General features: G+C 46.7%; 1 protein-coding gene across 2 annotated transcripts in view; it reads left to right on the top strand.

Moving 5' to 3' along the window:
* Plg (plasminogen) overlaps window positions 1–17,153 on the top strand; it is a 41,613-nt gene that overhangs the window by 16,786 nt on the left and 7,674 nt on the right. For both annotated transcript variants that reach the window (XM_048420773.3, XM_048420775.3), the window contains 9 exons: window positions 685–847; window positions 1,386–1,531; window positions 3,899–4,058; window positions 5,995–6,179; window positions 6,918–7,066; window positions 8,147–8,240; window positions 13,414–13,534; window positions 14,982–15,059; window positions 15,497–15,637. In XM_048420773.3, coding sequence (XP_048276730.3) covers window positions 685–847; window positions 1,386–1,531; window positions 3,899–4,058; window positions 5,995–6,179; window positions 6,918–7,066; window positions 8,147–8,240; window positions 13,414–13,534; window positions 14,982–15,059; window positions 15,497–15,637 — 1,237 coding nt within the window. The remainder of the gene's footprint in view (window positions 1–684; window positions 848–1,385; window positions 1,532–3,898; window positions 4,059–5,994; window positions 6,180–6,917; window positions 7,067–8,146; window positions 8,241–13,413; window positions 13,535–14,981; window positions 15,060–15,496; window positions 15,638–17,153) is intronic.

The raw sequence follows: 17,153 nt of genomic DNA, 5'->3' as shown, positions 1-17,153 counted from the left end.
TCACTGAGAGGCAGAGATCCTGAGGGAGTCTTTCTCCTTACACCAGTTTCTCCTTCCATTTTTAAAATTTTTGTCCCCTCAACAATGCCTTAATTTCTGATTATACACTTTTCCTTAAACATATTGAGTTAGCGTTATTTTTATGTGTTTTAATCTTATTGGTTATTGCAGGATGGGTAGTTATATATCCTGCTTTCACTTTGGATTGATTTCTGTTTGCCTTCTGTATTTTGAAGATCTGTTGTTAGGATGCATACGTATCAAAGATATTCTCTTTTTCCCATGGGCTCTTTCTCAGTTCTGTGTCTTTATGGGAGATGGATGCTGTTCCGTTGTGTTTATTCAGTGAGTCATGTATTCTTCATAAAAGGGCCCGGATCACTGGTCTATGTAAGGACTTGAAGTTGGAGAGGACTTACACTGATTGTTGCCATGGTTGATGAACACAAAAGACTAGAGAGAGAAGCTTCTGACCCAAGGGTCCATATTTAGAGACATCCCTGATGAAATTGCCTCAAAGATACAGAGTCTCCTGGACTGAAGACACTAAGAAGCTCTCAAGTGTAGAACCCCAAGGGAGGAGTAAGGGGGTAGGCAGAGGATCTTGCATCCACTTTCCTGTAACATCTGCTGGCTCATTCTTTATAGAAAACCATTCACGATCAATTCTTTCCCCTATTCAAGCAACACCCCCACCCTCTTCTGGTCCAACCTACCAATGTCTGAAGGGAAGAGGTGAAAACTACCGAGGGACCGTGTCTGTCACTGTGTCCGGGAAAACCTGCCAGCGCTGGAGTGAGCAGACCCCTCATAAGCACAACAGGACACCAGAAAATTTCCCCTGCAAGTATGTCCCTCCCACCTCCTTCCCTGCCCTGGTAACCGTGGGCCTGTGAAGTCCATTGACTCTACCTTGGTTGTACCATAAAGAATTCAAGAATAAAGACTCATCAGGTCACATGCAAGGAAAGTGACATCCAGCAATGTTTTTCCTCTTATAAGTCTTTCTCAAAGTGTGCCCCACCAATACCATCAGGAATTTACCAGAAATGCAGTCTTGGGCTCAACTCTAGGGTTAGTAAGTCTGAGACCCTAAGGACAGTGTGGAACGTCCTCCATTACTCCTGCAACACAGTGCCCAACACAGAGCTAGAGACCTATTCCATCACACGAAGACAGGGAATAGGTTGTAGCCATCAGCTCTTCTGGGTCAGAGTCCATGACATTCTATGTGATATCTAAGCTCCACATAAGCTGGTACCTGTCAGTCATTCAGTGTGTGAGATTCTAGAGTATCAGTTATGTGCAGCACCCTCCTCTAAAACGCATGTATACACCTGGATTATTCAACTCTTTGAAGAACAAAACTCATAATTCTATTCTAGAAATCTGGAAGAAAATTACTGTCGTAACCCGGATGGAGAAACCGCTCCCTGGTGCTATACCACGGACAGCGATACGAGGTGGGACTATTGTAACATTCCGTCCTGTGACTCCTCTGCATCCTTGCCAGAACTTTCCGATTCCTCAGGTACGAATGGGTCACGAGAGCTTACTGGGAGTCGGGTTGCTCTGTTCATGTCTGGCCTCTTCACAGCGTACTTGGTCTCGCTGTGGGCCAGAAGGCTGCTTGTGTGAGTTCAAAGACAGCGATTTCGATTCCTTGTTTGTCTAGTGGCTCAGGGTACAGACTTCGTGAGTGTTTCCCGAGCTCTTGAAAATTTGACTTTCTGCTGTTGTGTTTAGAAAGTTTCTTCTAAAAGTCAATGTGAACAAATCTTATTAGGGTCTGTATTCCTACTATATTGCTCACCTGTCCAACTTTAACGATAGGTCAGTCTGTATTTCTTTGGTTGCTGTTTGCCTTCTTTATTGGGAAGCTCTGTTGGAAATGCACAAACATTGTCTTCATCTTCTTGATTGAAGGCCTCTTTTGTTATGGTGTAACGTCTCCCCAAGACTCTGAACACACTCCTCATTCTGATTTTATCTTACTGATGTGAAGCCTTTGCCTACACTAGTGTTTGTGTGACTTATTCACCTTCTTTTTTATTTTTTATTGTTTTTATTGAGCTATACATTTTTCTCTACTCTCCTCCCTTCCTCCCCTCTCTTCTTCTACCCTCTCCTGTGACCTCTGATGTGATAGGAGCATCAGTTTACTCAGGAGATATGGTCTTTTTTTAATGTTCTATGTAGATCCATGTATGTCTCTCTTAGGGCCCTCTTTGTTATATAGTTTCTCTGAGGTTGCGACCTTCAGGCTGTTTTTTTCTTTGCTTTATGTCTAAAAGCCACTTATGGGTGAGTACATACTATATTTGTCGTTCTGGGTCTGGGTTACCTTACTCAGTATGTTTTTTTCTAGATCCATCCATTTGCCTGCAAATTTCAAGATGTCATTATTTTTTTTTCCGCTGTGCAATACTCCATTGTGTAAATGTACCATATTTCCTTTATCCACTCTTCTGGCTATTACAAATAATGCTTCTATGAACATAGTTGAGCATAGTGTGCTTGTGGTATGACTGAGCATCTTTTGGGTATATATACCCAACAGCTGTATTGCTGGGTCTTGAGGTAGATTGTTTCCTAATTTTCTGAGAAATCTCCATACTGATTTCCAAAGCAGCTGTACAAGTTGACCTTCTAACTGAGAAGTTTGCATTTATACAATTGCGTGTGGTTGGCTCCCATTGTTAAGGGAGTTGTTCTGTCCCCTATTTCAATAATGGCGAATCAATCCCACACCAATTATGTTTTAAGGGGTTATTTATTTTGGGGGGTAAAACTTACATACACCATAAACCGTCAGGAAGGGAGCCTAGTCGCTGGAGCAGGAGCCGGGAGCAGGAGCCGGAACCAAGCGCCGGAACCAAGAGGCCTGAGCCGAGCTTGCCGCTCTTCTTTTAAAGAGAAATATACCACACCCCAGTGGGCTGGTATTTCAGCGGCTATTGGCTGATGGAGCGGAAGGCACTCCTGCAACACTGTGGGCTCGTGCTTCAGTGACTATTGGCTGAAGCAGCGGAAGGTACTTCCGCAGCACCGGCCACCATTCATCCTTCCTCTCTTTTTGTGTCACGTGGAACACAATTACCCAACTATATTTAGTCCACTTGTTATTCCTTAGCTGTGTCACCTGCTGATCGAGCCACTGAAGACATTCCTCACCTCCAATGCTGTAGGTTTGGCTCCTTGAACTTCTATTTTGTTACTATATTTAGAAGTTTCTACCTCTGCTAAAATTCTCCTTTAATCCTCCTTGGTCATCTTCACCAGAAGACCCACCAACAACTAGCAAAGACTATTTCACACCCCGACCTGATAGTGCTGGACTGTGGTTATCGCTAAAGAGCAACAGCTTTTCGTGTGCCCTAGATGCGGGGCCACCTTCTGCTCCATCTCCAGAAGTTCAAGGTTTTGGTGTCCTATGAGCAAAGAGAGGGTCTAGGGAAGTAGGCAAGCATTTCAGGTCTGTGGTTTGCCCAGTCCCACCTACTGCCCTTACCATAGAGCCTCCTGCCCACTTGTCCTCATGACCACCTGGTAGAAATTTATCAAAATACCTTTTACACAGTGACATTTCCAGTTAGCAGTACCCTGGCCTCTTTTTTTCCTCTTCCAAGTGCTTTTGTTTTGTTTTTATAATATGTTCTACACTATAAATCTTGTGTTTGCGAGTGGACTATGCATGTGTACGCATGCACATATGTGCATATGTGTGTATGTGTGTGTGTGTATGTGTGTGTGTGTGTTGTGCTGTCCAACTACCTGTTAATATGGAAAAGGAGCAGTGGGAATTCCCACACTGCTTTACTGTGTGCGTCATAAATCACTGCCCAGGTCTGTCTGCTCCAGGTCTTATTTGTTCCCCTTCTTTCTGCTTTAATTTTAGTTCTACCAGAGCAGACACCTGTGGTCCAGGAATGCTACCAAGGCAAGGGGCAGAGCTATCGGGGCACATCGTCCACCACCATCACAGGGAAAAAGTGCCAGTCCTGGGCATCTATGACCCCACACCGGCATCAGAAGACCCCAGAGAAGTTCCCAAATGCGTATGTCTTTGATTTTAACTATGAGAGATCAATAGCTGACTTAGGTTTCCCCCTAGTGACCCATGCTCTAAACCAAAGTCTTTGAACCAAATTTCTCTGAGATCGGCACATGGTGCAGACTATGTCAGGAACTTGGTAAGGTCCTGTTGGTGGAAACCTTGAGAGAACAAGTCACCATAAAGCTTAGAAATGGTACCACCCCCAACATGCGCTGAAGATCATGCCATCTCTCAGCATTGAGATGTGCCACTCCAATGGAAACCACTGGAATGGTGTTTGAGTTTGCCTTTGTTCTTGGCTTCCAGGCCAACCTTTCTAGATGCACCTGCATCCCTATGTCTTTCAGTACACTCCCTGGGGCTGGAGCACAGTGCTCTGAAGGGGTGTGAGTTACCAGAGAGTATCAGTGTTGGTGGCCACTGCATTAGACAATGAAAGGGAGCAAGCCAGTTAGAAAGGGAGGAGGAGAGCAGGGGAGATAAAGAAGGAAGGGAAGAAGGAAAAGGGGAACAGAGAGAAGGAAGGAAGGGAAAAATGGATGGATGGATGGATGAATGGTTAGATGGATGGAGGGAGGAAAAGGGAAAAAACAAGTTAGGAAGGGAGGGAGAAAGGATGGAGATAAAGAAATGAAGAAAGTGGGGACAGGGGAAATGAAGGAAAATGAAGTTAAGAAGGATAGAAGAAAGGAAGGAAAGAATGTAAGAAGAAAGGAAGGGACAGGGGATGTGGGAAAAGAGGAAAAGTGAAAAGAAGAAAGGGTGTGACGGGAGGAGGAAGGGACAGAGGGAAGGGAGGGAGGTAAAGAACAAAGGACAGAAGGAAAGGAAGGGCCTCAAGTTTTGAAATGAAGTACAGCCATCTTTACTGGCAGGGCACATGACTAATGGACACAGACAGTCCTGACAACTGAGCGAGTCTGCATGTTCAAAGGGCACCCGATCTACACGAGGCCGACATCAAGTCATTGCATGTCTACAGTAGCTACACTTAACTAACAAGGAAACTTCAAACATCATCAGCAATAACATAAAAACCACAAAGTACTTAGAAAAAATTTTAAAGTAGCATACCTAAGAACTGCAACTGTATAGCTTAAACATTGTTACGGGGAAAATTAGGAGCTAAATAAAGAGAGACCCTGTATAGCAATCAAAAGATTAAATATCTATCAGCCCCTTACCAAGTTAGGCCGTGGAGTCAGCCCACAAATCCCAGCAGTCTGTTTTTGGAGAAAGTGGCAACATTGACAGGCAAAGTCTCAGAATTATCAAGATAATGCTTAAATGAGTAGTTCCGGAGGGTTGGCACTGAAGCCCACAGGAGCACTGTGAACAAGACACGGTAGCGCCATGGTGTCGGCAGGAAGGGACAGAGACAAAGGAAATGGGGGCAGTGCAGAAACAAACTCTGGCTCATATGGACAAATGTTTTTCCAGGGCAGGCGGCAAAGCAGTTCAATGCATAAGGGGCGTCTTTTTCCAGAATGAGCCAGCATGACAAATGCTGTGTAGATAAACAATGCCCCCAACCCGAACCCCAAACAAAGCAAGATATTGATGTGTTTGTGTTTGTTTTTTTTAAAATCTAAAATTACATTTCAAGATCTACATTGGGGAAAAGTATTTAACAGAGAATCAAAGGAGAATATTATGATGCCTGTTTTTACATTTAAACAATGTAAATATATTGCATTGTACATTTTATATATAGTACATTATGATATAATTCACACCGATACAATGTAAATATATTATAACCATATGCTATATAAATATATTATATTCACATTGTCTCACTTCTGGTTAAGATATATGATGATGCATGTGTCTTTGGTGGGATGTTTCAAAGGTACCTTGCTAACACTGTTGTAACAAAATTGAGAAGGAGCTGAATTCCTCCTCCATTGACAACTGCGCTATCTTGGGATTTGCAGCGGCTTGGAAATGAACTACTGCAGGAACCCGGATGGTGACGACAAGGGCCCTTGGTGTTACACCACTGACCCAAGCGTCAGGTGGGAATACTGTAACCTGAGGAAATGCTCTGAGACAGGAGGGGGCGCTGCAGAGCCGCCCGTGGTCCCCCAAGTTCCAGCTGTGGAGGCCACTTCTGAACCAGGTAAGGAGCAGGTGGTTAGACATCTGTGGGCAGATGTGGACACTGGACACAAAGGAAGTGGTATTGATGTGGGTGCTCCCACACTGTGTAGGACACCCATGTGGGCTGAGGGTCTGCTGTGTGGAATGAGCCTCAGCGCCATCTTGGGGCTGGTGGGGAGGAGATCCTTGGCAGAAGGTGGAGGGACAGCTTCCTAAGGAGCCCTGTGAACCCTCCAGGTATTCTAACGATTCACACTGTTGTAAAGCTGGGCTTTCCTGTCTTCTAGACTGAATTCCCCTTCTAAAACGTTCTACCAATGATGAGATCGTTTCCAACCCTGTGCCTGTAAACATTTCTGGCAACTTCTTAAACCAAATAACATGTCTTGCTTATTGTCAGTGTGTCGGTGTTTGCTGAGACCCTGGGTCCACCACTAGAGGGCAATCAAACATATTAGAGCAGGGGTTCTCAATCTGTGGGTCCAGACCTCTTTGGGGTCTAATGATCCTTTCACAGGCTAAGACCGTCAGAAAACAGATATTTACATTATGATTCGTAACTGTAGTAAAACAAGTTATGAAGAAGCAATGGAAATCATTTTATGGTTGGGGGGGTCACCATAACTTGAGGAACTGTATTAAAGAGAGGGTCATAGCATTGGGAAGACTGAAAACCACTGTATTAGAGCAAGCTGACACGTTTATGCCGTACCATGCTTGGACTTCCCAGGTGAACATAATCTCCCTCTTCCTACAGACTGCATGATTGGGGTTGGTAAAGACTATCGAGGCAAAATAGCTGTCACTGCGGCTGGCACTCCCTGCCAGGAATGGGCTGCCCAGGAGCCTCACCCTCACAGCATCTTCACCCCCCTGACAAACCCACGGGCAGGTCTGGAAAAGAATGTAAGCTACTCTGGTTCGTGTTCTGTTCTGCATTTTTCCCGACATCAGCTTCTTGAACAGATTCAATTTGGGGTTACGCCAAATTGGCCAGGGCTGATCTTCCATGTTGAGGGGAAAATAAGGAAGGGGAAATTTGGAGTAGGTTGGGGTAAGGGGACAAAGCTGAGGCCACGACCAGTGTCCTCCAGTTTGACCCCATTCTGATACTGTCTGGGCAGAGCCAGATCCCATGGCTCGTGGGGTAACTACTGTGGAGAGGGGTGGTAGGCACTGCATGGGAGGAGTGTGGAGACAGGAGGACCTTGACCTCTCTGGGTACATCGCTCTCCAGCTCCCCACACCGCCTGGGAATTTCTTTGAACATGTAATTTTTTTAAATGGAAGCTTTGTTATGTTGGCATGGTTGTTCATGGTACTGACTTTGGTGACCAGAGCAATCTTCAGGCTCTCTCCTTCTGTCGGGGGTCAGAGCATACAATAAAAAGTCACAATTCTTTGCTCACAGGAGGTTCTATTAAACACCCTCCACCCTCACATCTCTAGCCCCTCTGGATGCTCTCTTGGTCACGCCATTAGAGCAAAAGATGCTTTTGTCAATCAAGGAAGATACAAAGGCTTTAGGAGCTGTGTCTGATGCTCCTCTGGATATAGGATAGGTCCTAGCATCCGGAAGCACAGAGCAGAGACCACACTTGAATTTACACACTTGTATGACACTATCAGAGAAAACATGGCCCTATGGAGGGCACAAACATTTTTAATCAACAATAAGGCCTCATGGGCCGCAGGATTACTGATGCTAACCGATGACAAGACAGCCAGGAATGGCCCACTGTCCCTGATGGCTGGCTCTCTTACATCTGACCCAGGGAGTGGCTTCCTAGCTGGAACTTGGTTTGAGCAGAGACATGACCAGTGATAGTCTGAGACTTTATAAACACCTTAAACCAACTATCAAAAAGTAAGATGGGAAGAAAGCAAAGGGACAGTCCCTCCGCCCCCGTGAGAAGGTTTATGTCTCTACATCTGGATTCCCTTCCACCCCAGGGAACCTCCCCTTAAACGCCTGTCTCTTTTCAGTACTGCCGAAACCCGGACGGCGATGTCAATGGTCCTTGGTGCTACACAACAAACCCCAGAAAACTTTATGATTACTGTGATGTCCCAGTGTGTTGTAAGTTCCTCCTGCTGCCCTTCTTCCCCCTTCCTCTCGCTTCCCTTCTTCTCTCCTCTCTTTTCTTCTTTGGTAAAGAAACCACTTTCCAGAATATAGAGTGACCATCTTCTTCATGAGGATGTACACAAAACAAACAAGCACCACAGACAGGCTTGAGCACAGAGCCTTGAGTAGGCAATGGCTGCCTCTTACCCTGGGCCCTCATCAAAACATCTGGAATCTGGCCTATTATTGCCCTTGCTCCATATCAGCTAAACTTAATACTAAATCCTCAAAGTGTAGAAGGGAACGAATGAATTAGCTCCATGAGGCGTCCCACGAACTCCTCCACATTGGACTGGCGATGCACACAGAACAATTCCGAGGCGCTGGACGAGGATGTGCATTAGCTATTTTGTTGCTGCTACAATAAAAATACCATGCTGGAGAAGAGAGCAACTTAAGGAAGCACTCATAGCTCGTCACTCTAAGGAACGAGACATCCACAATGGCAGAGACTGCAGAATGACCACAGGAGCGAAGACTTATGAACCACATCAACTGCACCCAGAGAAGCAGAGAGTTAACTGGAGGGGGGCTGAAGCAATGAACTCTCAAGGCCCAACCCCCAGTGATGTACTTCCTTCAACAAGCCTCCACATCTCAAAAGTTCTTTGACCTATTCAAACAACTCCACCACCTGGGAACCAGCATTTCCTACTCACTCACCACCTAACGTAGAGATGCCATGTTGGGTTCCATCCTTGGTGATGTGAGACTCTTGGGGAGGAAGGGGGTGGGACCTTGGACAAGGGAGTTGACCTTAGTTCCTGAGATCGGGGTGACAAATGGACGGCTGAGTCTGCAGGTAAAGCTGCTTCTGCCCTGCGCTCACCAGCTCTGCAGTCAGAACCCGTCACTGTGAACTCTTCTTTCTCCCAGTGTGCTCACCTGGGGGAGGGTGTGGCTGGGCCCGGAGGGAGGAGCTTAGTTTGCAAAGCTTTCCCCAGGCTGGCTGTGTCCCTGGTATTTTGGGGGCAGTGCTTAGGAGCATGTAGGTGGCTCTTCAGTGGAACAGGGGATAGAGGGAGAGGTGATGGGCAGGTTCTACTTGCCAGTGTTACTATAAGAGTTAGGGAAATGGATAGAGACCTTTTTCTCTAGTGGGGGCTTTTGTATATTTAGAAGACACGGTCTTGGTGGCCTCTTTACCTGAAAGTTCCTAAGGTGTCAGTGTCTCTCAATCTCTGCTCTCAGTTTCTATCCTTTGTGTGCCCCTCCCCTATTGTCTTCCCCTCCCCATCACAGGCTGCCCTTACGTGGTGGTATGGCATTCAAACCTTGGGCTTCACAGATCCCTGACCCCCTCACCTCTGATCCTCTCTGGAAAAGCCTTGGATACCAGAGTGTCTTTCTCAGTATGAGTCAATCGTCAAGTCTTGGTACCCAAAGCCACATCCCGTGATGCCAAGCCTCAGCTACTCTCCATAATTCCTCCATGCCTTCAAAACAAGTGCCACATGGGAGGGGCTTAAACACAATTTGCCAAGTTCCGCTGCCAGCTTGGTGTGCAGCTTTGCCCCACCGCCACCCCAAACAGACTACAACTCCCATGTGCTGATCTGAGGAGAGAGTCTCCAGGAGGTTCCGCCTCAAGGATGCTGGTCTCTTGTTAATCACAGCTGATCATTCAGCCCTAGCTGACCAGCATTGGTTATCCAAACAAAGCAAAGGTTTCACTTCACAGATTCCCAATTCAAAATATCACATAAATAGGGCCAGTAGCGTCTTTGAGGGACTCTCAGACTCCCCTCTGAAATGTCACAAGCCAGGTCTTCATTTTTATTGACAGAGGTTTCTATCACACACGGTTCCGTAGCCATTCAGTCCCAACAAAACACACAGAGGTCCACATTAATCATAAACTGGTGGGCCTAGGAGCTCAGGCTTCTTATTAACTAATTCTTACATCTTATAGTAACTGATAATTCTTGTCTGTGTTGGCCATGTGGCTTGGTACCTTCATCAGTGAGGCATTTTCATCTTGCTTCCTCTGTGTCTGGGTGACAACTGCAGACTGAGCCTTTCCTCTTCCCAGAATTCTCCTGTTCTCATTGTCTGCCTCTATTTCCTTCCTGGTCACCCTGGTTCTACTTCCTGCCTGGCTACTGGCCAGTCAGTGTTTTACTAAAATACAAGTGACAGGGTACAGACCATTGTCCCACAGCACAGTTTTCTCAACATTCTTGTCTCCTAAGCGCCCACAGAATAGCCCCTTAAGCATTAGCACAAATCTCCAAAATCCTTCTATAGTCCTCCCCAATATGACACGCTCAGGTCTGCTGCAGCGATCGCCTACTGACCCGCATCAACGTCTGTTCTAGCTAGCTTCTCTGTTTCCGTGATTAAACACCGTAACCCAAAGTAATTTGGAGAAGAAAAGGGTTTCTTTGGCTTACCCTTTTGTATTATAATCCATCACTGAGGGAAGCAAGGCAGGAGCTCAAGGGAGGAACCGGAAGACGGGAACTGAAGCAGAGACCATGAGAGGCACCGTTTACCGGCTTGCTCCTAACGACTAGCTCGGCCTACTTGTACCACGCGGGACCACGTGCCCAGGGGATGGTACCACTCACAGTGGGCTGAGCCCTACTGCATCAATCATTAATCAAGAAAATGCCCCACAGATGTGCCCAAAGGCTTATCTGATGGAGGCAACTCCTCAGCTGAGAGTCCCTCTTCCCAGGCGACTGTAGTTCGTGACAACACTAACCCGCGTGTGCACGTGGCTGAAGTACAAGGCACAGAGGTAGCCACTGAGCTGAGCTTTACTGAGGGGGCTCCCACCACAATGCAGCTGTTTGAAAAGCCTTCCCTACATAGATCCTCAGAACAGGCCACGGCAAATAGAAGTGAAACATTCGAGTTCCAGCTTCTCCAGAGTATGGACTCTCTGGTTGACTAAGGCTGAAGGAATTTCTTCTGGGGAATGCCATGAACAATGCTTCCAGATGCTTTTCTGAAGACTCAGGGGCTGCAGGCCACCAAGAAGTGTTTGTGAATATCTCTTGCACCCCTCTTAGTGGGAGTTACAAAAGATGGACACAGACCCTGCTGTCGAGTTAACTGGTAGGCTAGTTGATGGGAGGGAGCGTATGCAGGAGGTAAACAGACAGAAAAAAGCAGGTGGGGACACGTGGGTTGATTGATAGTGGTTGATGACAGTAGGCTGTTTGGAGTAGTGTGTAGGGTAGGGGAGGGGAGGGTCTGTGCTGAAACCAAGAGAGAAGGTAAAATTGAGCTAAGAATAGTGCATTTGCTGTCCACACATACAGATAGATAGACACAGATGGACACACAATGCACACAGATACACAAGAAAAAAACCCACACTGTCTTTCAGTATGGAAAGAGCTATGGCCTTCAGGAGACCCCCATGGTCAGGGATTTTGACATTGCAACAGGATGCTGTGTCATCACCAGATGTGCCACATCTGGAGCTGTCCTGAGATTCCTAGGGGCTGCAGGCTGCAGGCTGCAGGCCGGGCTTGCCACACAGATGGTGTTCACAAGCAAAGCTTGGTGTCCCAAATACAATATATCTAGTATATTACAGAAAATTATGTGTGTCAATCAAAGTGTGTAGTATGAGGGCTGGCTTGTTGGGGTTTCTGTCCCTCCCAGTACCCCAACAGCCGGCAAGCAACAAAGAAAATCACACACAAGACTCCATAAGATTATAAACTGATTGGCTCATTAGGTCAGGCTTCTTGTTAACTCTTATAACTTATGTTACCCCATTATCCTTATCTACTTTAGCACATGGCTCCGTACCTTTCTCAGCTGGGCAAGTTACATGCTGCCTCTTCAGTGATCTGCGCAGGAGTGAAGGAATGGCTTCCTGCTTTCCAGGATACTCCTGTTTTCATTGCATCACCTCTACTTCCTGTCTGGTTTTCCCACCTATACTGCCTGCCTGGCCAATCAGCGTTTTATTAAAATATGATTGACAGAATACAGACAATTCCCCCGCATCATTTCCCTCTTTTTTTTTTTTTTAAACAAAGGAAAGTACCCATAGTCCATTTGTTGGGAATGTGGGCGTAGTATTTCAGGCTACTTCCTGCTGGTTGGGGGCGCTGATGATCTTATGGGGACCTAAAGAAAATTTAGAGTTATAATCAAGTCCTGACTGGAGTATCCTGTGAGACCTGATCATCTCAGGCAGCGCCTTGAATCCGTTCTGGATGTAGAACTCAGACATCTGGGCCATCTATTCCTGTCGGAGATTTTTCAGGTGGCCTCCCTTGGTCAAAGATGATTTTTTTTTTAACTCTGAATAAATCCAGAGCCTCTCATTTTCTGTGGAAACAAAAGCAAAATCTCTTCTCCAAAGTATCATACCTTTTGACTTCAATTTTGAAGCCAAGGTATTTTTAAAATTCCTATCTTGGGTTAGTTCAGCAGTATTTATAAACAAAAGTCTTTTAGCAGTTGTTGCTCCTTCCTCAGCAATCAAACAATTTAAAGAGAGCATAATAGCATACAGTATGAAGATTCTCTGTGCATTTTCCATCTTTATGTGACTTTATTTTAACCTCTATTTCTTTTATTTTTACTTTTACTTTTTGAGACAGGACCTTTGTATATCTTTGTCCTGGAATAACACTGTAGACCAGGCTGTCTTTGAACTCACAGAGATCCTCCTGTCTCTGCCTCCCCAGTGCTGGGATTAAAGGTATGCTACCACACCTTGAACTCACAGAGATCTGTCTCTGCCTCCCAGGCATTGGGATTAAAGGCGTGTACTACCACACCTTGAGGTCACAGAGGTCAATCTACCTCTACCCCTTGAAGTCACAGAGGTCAATATGCCTCTGCCTCCCAGGCATTGGGATTAAAGGTGTGTACCACCACACCCAACTACAAGTGCACCAAGAAAATCTCTTATTTTAATTCTATGCTATGCCAATTTAATCAAACAATTAGAGTTTAGAGCTTCTTCAGAGGAGAGGGTTCTGTGCTGCCTGCACTACTTTTGATCTCGGGGGAACGGTTCCAAAGGTTGCCTATGACTCTGTGGATGCCACAAACTTGGTACCTGGCTGCAGGCCAGGCCTTCTGAGGGACTCTTTGACAGAACTAGGATGTTTGCCTCCATGTGACCTTCTCCTCCCGCGTTATTTCATAGCACCTGCACCGTACGAGTGTGGGAAGCCTCAGGTGGAGCCCAAGAAATGCTCCGGGAGGATAGTGGGCGGCTGCGTGGCCTATCCCCACTCCTGGCCCTGGCAAATCAGCCTTCGAACCAGGTAAGAGTTAACAGGAGCATCCCCCCACCCGCCTGTGTGAGCCTCACACAGCTGTCATGCTAAACCAAAGCTGGTGAACGTCACCACCTTCCTCTGTGTCCTTCTAAGGCGTAAAGACAGCTCCATAAACTTTCAAAAGCCGCCTTCTTAGGTTCTCTGCTTTGAAACTGACCAAAAATGGTATTTAAGGGAAAAACAACGCTGGGCTGCTGTCGTTAAACTATGTGAAATGATGTAATTCCCAGAGAACATGGAGGTGCTTTAGGGGGTACGTGCACCCACTGGCTGCTGTAAAATGAAAGGAATATCTCCACAGACGCGACACTATGCAGGTGCGGCTCACGAAGGGGTTTGCCTGCTGGAGATGCAGGGGGTTGACAATACTGTGTGCCTTTCTGTGACCCCCTTGAATTTAACATAGAGGCTGCTTACATCCTCACAAATATGTGGGAAGCCAGCATGTGACTGTCCTGGTTTAAGAGTGATGCATCTGAGTCTGTGGGAGCAGGGCTGAGTGTGGCAGAAAACATCTGTAGGCCTTACTTCACTCTTCCTGGGCATGGCTTCTAAAGTACACATGTACAGCAGGCTCAACACGGGTGTGTTGGCTTGCCTGGCTCACTTCCAGACCTCTGTGCATGCTCAGTTGCTGTTCACAGTCCCCTCAGCAGATTTGCAGAATGCCACTGGCAGATGTGGGCACGGTTGGTTGCACTCTGTTACGGGGTATTTTTTTTTTTTAGAGATTTATTTTTATTTTATTTATATGAATGTTTGCCTACTTGTATGAATGTATACTATGTATACATGGTGCCCTTGTTGACCAGAAGGGGGCAGCAGAGCCCTTGGAACTGGATCTACTGATGGGCATGAGCCACTATGTCAGTGCTGAGAACCAAACTTGGCTCTTCTGGAAGAACAGCTCATTTTCTTAACCTCTGAGCCATCTCTCCAGCATAGAGCTTGTCTGCTTTTTCACTGACCTGATCCTACACAGTAAACTGTTTGCATTGAAGCCATTCCACCCTGGTTGGGAGCTGGTGATCTTGTCATCCTGAATTATTGCTCTTGGAGTCATATTTGGCTTCTCAAGGGATGAAGACGTTTTGTAAAACTCTAGCTAAGACGAAATAAAGGCAGCAGCCTCGAGGGCGGGTTTTGATTGGTGGTTTATGTTGAGGTTGCGGGTTAATAGGTCAAAGCGCAGGCACAGGACCACACTGGAGCCAGCACCTCTGCTTCATGGAGACAAGTGGCACCCAATACTTCCCCAGATATCTTCAGAGTTGGGTAGATAGACAGTGCGGCGTCCCCACTGTTCTGTACATGGGCTGGCAGCCCCTTCTTCTGGGAAGGAACTTGTCTTTCTGATTTTCTGTGCTATTGGATGAAACAAAACATCTGGCTTAACCGGAAGTTCTCGCTCCCCCCTCCCCCCCCCCCCCAGATTCACTGGACAGCACTTCTGCGGAGGAACTTTGATATCCCCGGAGTGGGTGTTGACTGCTGCACACTGCTTGGAGAAGTACGTTCCGTGGGTAACTGGCGTGAAATCTCCTTCTAAAGACTGACGCCCTCCTCCCCTCCTCCCCTCTGCCATCCCCTCCTCTCCTCCCACCCTGCCATCCTGCCTTTCACGGTGGTGGCATAAGAGACCCAGGAGTATGTATGCAGAAGTCCACAGCAATCACCAGGACAACCGGGCAGGAGGGAAACAGTTCTAAAGAAAATCTATCTGCCAAGGATGCAGAGCAGGGCCTGGGCCTGGAGAAACGGATCTGCTCCATGGCAGGCACCGGTCCTGCCAAGGTCGAGAACATCACAATCTGGGATTCCATTTCCTGTCATCCAGGAGTCAGAGATGCTGGTGGCTGCGTGTGTTTGGCTGCATGTGTGGGACACACGATGGCACCAAGGAAAGGTCTGGACTGTGTTTTACTCCTAATGTCACCATCTTTTCAGATCTTCAAGACCTTCATTCTACAAGGTTGTCCTGGGTGCGCATAAAGAAGATATTCGTGGGTCAGATGTTCAGCAAATAGAAGTAGCCAAGCTGTTCTTGGAGCCAAACCGAGCCGACATTGCCCTGCTGAAGCTAAGCAGGTATGCATTCCCTGGGGACTGCACCCCAAGCTGAGTGAAGGCGGTGGTTCATGACTGGGGTTTGTGAGCGACAACCAGGTGTGGGGTTAGAGAAGTGCTGTCTAGGATGCAAAGGCATGGGTGTTTAGGAAAAACGGGTCGACTTCATCAGCAACCAGAATTCAGCTTCGTTCTGCAAACCCACAGGCACATTCCTGGAGAGGGAGTCAGGACTCCAGTTCTTCACGTGAAGAGTTGAAATGTAAAGTGGCATCTCCCTCCCCTCATGCTTACCAGCTGACATGCGGTCACCATCAGTTACCCCAGGCTGACAAAGGCTATCTTGATATAGTGTGCTGAGAGAATCAAGTGAGATGATGTATCTCAAAGCACTTTTAAAACCACCAACATATGCCTGGCATAGCGGCCCATGCCTGTGATCTCAGCACTTGAGAGGCAGAGGCAGGTGGATCTCTATGAGTTTGAGGCTAGCCTGGTTTACAGAGTGAGTTCCAGGAAAGCCAGGGCTGTGTAAAGAGACCACATCTCAACAAACCAAAACAATAACAAAAATAACACCCCACAGATGTTGAGGGGCTGGAGAGATGGCTCAGCAGTTAAGAGAGCTTGCTGCTTTTTTTTTTTTTTTTTTAGAGGACTAGAGTTTGGGTCACAGCATCTTTATCAAGTAGATCTCAACCACCTGTAACTTCAACTCCAAGGGATCTAACACCCTCTTCTGGCCTCTACTGGCAACCCATGCACATGTGTGCACATGCATATATTAAAAAACAAACAAATGCACATAGAAACAAGCAGAATGAAAAAAGAAACCATTTGCAAACACAGGTTCTACCTCTGTTCTTTACTTTGGCCCTATTTTCCCTGCTGAAGTGTGTGTGTGTGTGTGTGTGTGTGTGTGTGTGTGTGTGTGTGTGTGTGTTTTAAAGCCTAACACTGGGTAATTAGGCTTGTGCCATAGAGTTAGGAATGTTTGGAGACAGGTCCCTGTGGACACAGCTCACAAACAGTAAGTTATTTTGAGAGCTACTCCTTCAGGATGGGCAGCAGGCACGTGGAGCACATTAGCTGATGGGTTCCAGACACCAGGAGAGGATTCTGGAAGTGACAGGAGCTGGTCCAGCTCGGGCAGGCTGCTGGAGGAAGGTCTGGTTTCAAACAAAGGGCAGCGTTTCTGGGCTGTACACCGATGTCTTGAGTCATTCGGATGCACCAGAAGAATGGGCATCTATAAAGCAGCTCACCTCCCAGAACCTTCACTTGCGTCCCACCAAATGAGCAAAACAAGACTTCCTGTCCTTGATGGCTCAAACAAGTAATTCAGCCAATAGGAGGATCATGTTCTCTGACAGACTGATATTTTGTTTTTGGCAGGGGTGGGGGTTTACTGCATCCTCTCCACACCTCACAACCTGAGGGCCTGAGGTTTTTGATGTCCCTCACAGGGGCCTGTGAATGACATTCCTGAGAGAGGCTGGGTCTGCTTTGGTCATTCTGGGAAAATGTGTCTTTCCCG

This window comes from Myodes glareolus, chromosome 1 (genome assembly GCF_982192425.1).
Source record: "Myodes glareolus chromosome 1, mMyoGla1.1, whole genome shotgun sequence".
NCBI classification, from domain to species: domain Eukaryota; kingdom Metazoa; phylum Chordata; class Mammalia; order Rodentia; family Cricetidae; genus Myodes; species Myodes glareolus.
The sequence above is the reverse complement of the archived record's forward strand: the minus strand, read 5'-3'. Positions and strand labels throughout refer to the sequence as shown.